Source organism: Fistularia commersonii, chromosome 1, assembly GCF_037954325.1.
Source record: "Fistularia commersonii isolate RoL2024-O1a breed Wild chromosome 1, RoL_Fcom_v1.0, whole genome shotgun sequence".
NCBI classification, from domain to species: domain Eukaryota; kingdom Metazoa; phylum Chordata; class Actinopteri; order Syngnathiformes; family Fistulariidae; genus Fistularia; species Fistularia commersonii.
This window is the reverse complement of record NC_141284.1, coordinates 346,164-351,163: the sequence shown is the minus strand read 5'-3', so window position 1 is coordinate 351,163 and position 5,000 is coordinate 346,164. Positions and strand designations below refer to the sequence as shown.

At 53.9% G+C, this 5,000-nt stretch overlaps 1 protein-coding gene across 2 annotated transcripts in view; it reads left to right on the top strand.

Moving 5' to 3' along the window:
* Positions 1-5,000, top strand: part of LOC147236980 (BMP/retinoic acid-inducible neural-specific protein 3-like) — a 23,276-nt gene that overhangs the window by 11,555 nt on the left and 6,721 nt on the right. For both annotated transcript variants that reach the window (XM_086165758.1, XM_086164955.1), the window contains 2 exons: positions 3,779-3,884; positions 4,798-5,000. The exon at positions 4,798-5,000 is cut by the window's right edge and continues 34 nt beyond it. In XM_086165758.1, coding sequence (XP_086021884.1) covers positions 3,779-3,884; positions 4,798-5,000 — 309 coding nt within the window. The remainder of the gene's footprint in view (positions 1-3,778; positions 3,885-4,797) is intronic.

The following is a 5,000-nucleotide window of genomic DNA, read 5'->3' as shown; positions in this document are numbered from 1 at the left end:
AGATGAGGTCCATGGCTGGTAGATGAGGTCCACAGCTTGTTTCGGGGTGATGTTCCGGTGAGGGGGAGCCGTGTCCTGTCAATCGATCAGTGTGTGGACTCACTGATTGATTGATTTGAAGTTTTCCTGTCACAAAGGTGGGGGGCGTTTTTACCAAATAACTGGATCGGCAGGGACAGTGTATGTGTGTGTGTGTGTGTGTGTGTGTGTGTGTGTGTGTGTGTGTGTCTGGACTCTTCATCAGCAGAACGGTCTCATCTAAAGCGTCTTATGATAATATAACTGCCGTGCACTCTTAAATAATGGATGTGCCTCGCAGCCGTGCACGTCAGTGGACCGTGTTAACAGGCTATAAGTGGCGCCTTGAGCTGCCGCGGCCCCCCGCCACGCATACACACTCACACACACTCACACACACACACACACACACAGTGCAGGAATTAATCTCCCCTCCGTTCCAGCGGGTGTGCAGACTGCAGCCCCTCCCTCGGCCCCCCAGGCCACCGATCCGCCCTGTGGGATCAGGATCACCTCAGATCCACCAAGATCTGGGGCCACCTTTGGATTTTACTGCACTTATTTAAAGGTGAAATTAAAAATCAGGTCATTCCAGATGGATTCGCATTCAGCCTGGCACGGGAGCTAATTATGTAATTTAATTTAATTTAATTTAATTTAATTTAATTTAATTTAATTTCCAAAGTGAAAATTAAAAATCCCTCTCCTTCACAATGTATATTCCTTCATCTTGCCACTCGAGCTGCTTCTTTTATTTCAATCTCTTTTCATACATAGTCCAGAGAAAACCCTGGTACCACCATCTACTGCAAGTCATCAATGTATTGTAGAGACTTCCTCTGTGTGTGTGTGTGTGTGTGTGTGTGTGTGTGCGTGTGTGTGTGCGTGTGTTTGCAGCATTATCTCAGCTCCCTCCAGCCTGAGCTGCCAGCTCTTTCCTCCTCAACACCTCAGCACCTAGAAAGATGATTTATGATCCGGCCTGACTGGATGTTTCCTGGATCTTCTGATGGTCTTCAGAAGGTTTCCTCTGCTCAGTCTGGTCAGGTTCTCCCTGGTCTGGTTCTTTATTCAGGTTTTATTAGTTTCTGGACGATTGTAACAGATTACTTCATGTGTTACAGAGGCAGGGAAGTCATTTTGCAGATTGGTGTGTGTGTGTGTGTGTGTGTGTGTGTGTGTGTGTGTGTGTGTTTGTGCTGTTGGTCCTCTTTGACCTTCAGCACTCCTCCCCTTCCTGTTTTTTTTAATTTTAATTAATTTCTTCGCTTTTTGTCACCATTTGCTAAAATGATCTGCAAACCGCTGGTTATTTATTGATGGACGCTGATCTGTCCTTCTGTGTCTGGGTGAAGACCAGGGGAGGTTCTGCTTCTCGGGACTCTGTGGGCTACCTGGGGACAGTGGGCGGGGCTAGTCTGGGACAGTGGGCGGGGCTAGTCTGGGACAGTGGGCGGGGCTAGTCTGGGATGTGGGCGGGGCTAGTCTGGGACGTGGGCGGGGCTAGTCTGGGACAGTGGGCGGGGCTAGTCTGGGACAGTGGGCGGGGCTAGTCTGGGACGTCAGCCACGCCTTGAGCTGTAGCCCCGCCTCCTCCCCGCATCGGCTCTTCTCCATGCAGACCAGCTCCAGATCATGAGCGAGAACAATTATATTCCCTCTTCACGCCAGGTCTGTTGTCATGGGGAGACATTTTTCTTTTTTTCCATGTAATCATGGAGCCCTCAGACGGAGCGCTTCCTTCTCATGCAAATGAAGCCTCTCTGAGAGGCGTCCACGTCCCACCGCCATGGAGTGTTTACCGGAACAATCCAGACAATCCTTGGACACACTTAACCGCGGCGGTGGCGTGTAAACACGGCGTCCGCCGTGTAGGAACAAATAGGAGGCAACAGGCTGGCTCCTGCTGCAGCTTCCCTCGGTGGAAGAGCGAAGCAGCAGAGGGAAGGAGGTCTGACTGGTGCTGGAGTTTACGGGCAGCCGTATTTTAACCGTATTTATTTTTTAACACGCAGCAGATGGAGGCGGATAACGTTAGCTAAGGCTTGCTCACAAACACGAAGCACATTCCTGCAACCCTAGTGTACCCAGCGTCTTTAGCTTCCTTAGCGTCTTCCTTAGCATCTTAGCATCTTTCCAGTTTACCCAGCAAACCCATCATCCCGACCTTCTCCGGTGTCCTCGACCAGCTCCGTCTTCCTGGCGATCCCGTCATCCTTAGCAATTCAGGTGATTTTAATGTCATTCCCAGCATCCCTGTCACCCCAAGTGTTAGCCTTAGCTGCCCCAGCAGCCCCAGCTGCCCCTGGTCCCTGGTGCCCCTGGTCCAGGATGCCCCTGGTCCAGGATGCCCCTGGTCCATGATGCCCCTGGTCCATGATGCCCCCACCATAAATATGACGTTTCAAGTCTGAGCGAACCTCAAGTTTGTTCAGAGCCTCTTTAAAAAAGAATGGATGAATGAGCAGACGAACTCCCAGCAAGGACATCCATGGAAGGTGCTACTTAGCCGGTATCTGCTGTTGTGCGACAGATTGTCATAAACATAAACGGGCGACTCGTCGCCCCCCCGGGGTCTCTGAACCTTCTGCCGGCTCCTCAGCGCCTCAGCCTTTCTCCGTGGAGCCGCTCGTGGACGATGGGCCGGAGAACGACCCCCGTCTCCGAAGCGCTTCCTCCCGCTGCTGTTTCCTCGCCACCCTTCAGACGTCGGGGAGCCTTTTTCTCCCGTCGTCAAATTGCCAGTCGTCCATTGTGCGATCGGCGCTCTTCAAAATAACCGATGAAAATCAACGTCCGCGATCGAGGAAACGGCCCCTGCGGAGCTCGGGATCTCGCCGCCCCCCCAAACACTCCTCGCCACCCACCAGCGTCCGCTGCCAGTGTCCTGGCGTCGGCGGCGTGCGTCTGCGTTTTATTCAGCCGTTGTTATTTTCAAGTCAAGAGCCCCAGACAGCTCTCACAGCCCGGACATGCAGAGGGAGGCAGAAGAATAGGACGATTCAGGGGGGTCAGAAGGTCCAGACCAGGTCCTCCTACGAGGTTCTACCTGATCAGCGTCGGAACCTTAAGATGTGAGAACCTTAGCGGTGCTATCAAGAAGTGAACATTGCAATTTCCAGTCCCGAAGGTCCTCAGAGTCACAAACCTGCTTCGGTGGCGACGGAGGAACTACGGTTCCAATCTTCTGATGGACTGAGATCTTCAGCTCTGGGTCTGAAGCTGATGTTTCCACATGCAGCATCTCACGAGTCTTTGTTTTGAGGACCTCAGAGGAAGCTCCCAGTTGGATATGTTAAAGTTTCCTGGCGGTCGTGTGTCCAGATGCCTTTGGAAACTTCTCGTCCAGGTTCATTCACCGTGAGTTCCAAAGCTCCAGGTTTCAGGTCTTTAGGGAACGTTTCCCGTGAGAACGAGTCCTGGCTCCTTTTCTCTTCGGTTTCCTGACGGGCCCGACGGGCCTTCTGGTTTTCGCTGATCTGGAGGAAAGGCGACGATCCGGATCATTCCGTTCTGTCGGGTTCTCCATTTTGAGGGACGCCGAAGGTTCTCCGCTGTGTTCCTGGAGCATCTTCTGCTGCTGCTGCTTCCATACCCGTCCACGATGTGAAAACTTGAGCGAGTCTCCGTGTTTGACATGTTTCATTTTTTTCTCCCCAAAGGACGACAGACGCCGCCATGTCGCCCCCCCCCCCGCCATCAGCCTGTATCTCCTGAGCGTGGATCACGACCGCCGTCTCCTTTCTTCTCCCCACTTCAGGTGACGGAAACAAGGACGGGTCCTCTCGGATGCAGTAACTATGACAACCTGGACTCCGTCAGCTCCGTTTTGGTTCAGAGCCCCGAAAACAAGATTCATTTGCAAGGTTGGTCGTCCGTAATTGAACCCCCAACCCCCCTCCGCCCCCCCGCCGCCGCCGCCGCCGCCGCCGCCGCCGCCGCTCTGATGGAATTGTCACGGCGTCTCATCCTGTGACGGCGCCACCAGAGTGTCAGAACTCATTTACTTTCAATCAGCCGCCGCCGCCGCCCGCCGCGATCCGGAGCACGGCGCCGTCTCAGCGCAGCGAGAGGCCGAGCGGCTCGGCGGGGAAAAGGACTCGCAGACGATCCCGGCTATCGGATCTGACACCGTGCGGTGGCCGCATCGCCGGGTTCTCCTCGTCCCTGGACCGGCCCGTCCACCCCGGACCAGAACGGACACCCAGTGCACGTCAGCATGTCCGGGGGACGTTCAGAAACCCAGAACCTGGTGGAAACCCGGGTCCAGCGACTGACCCAGCAGAAGGTCTTTGAAACCCACCAGATGGACTGGACCGGGACCGGACTTGAACTGACGTTGGACTCAACTTGTACGGAACCGGGCCAGAACCAGAACTGGGCCGGGACCGAATCAGGAATAAACCAGGGACGGACTTGGACTGACGTGGTACCAGACCCGGACCGATGTGGGGCCTGAAAAACAAAAGAACTACAAACATGGTCGCCTGCATACGGACGATAGAAATATTATATTCCTCCACTCACAGAACCATTCACTCATGGAATTATTATTTAAAGCACAGTTCTTATATAAAAACAGATGTTTTTCCATATTATTATTAGATTTATGCCGTTAGCTTTTATTTATTATCGTTTTTTTATTCATAGATGATTAGCAGTGTTTTTTATTTAGTGACAAACCCGCATCGTCACAGGGTTTGAATCCCCGTCCGTGGGATGGTGGAGATCTAAAAAGCAGGGTAAGGTTGTGACGCCACCTCCCGCTTCGCACCGCAGGCCTCCAGGCCGTCCTGCCGGAGCACCTGAGGGCTCGCTTCGTCCAGGCCGCCCTCGCCTACATCGGCTGCAACGAGGAGGGTCAGTTCGTCTGCCGTGACAACGACTGCTGGTGCCGCTGCGCCGCCGAGAGGCCCGACTGCAACTGCCCTGAGGACGACCTGCGCAGCCTGCAGGCGCGACTGCTACAGCTGCACCACAGC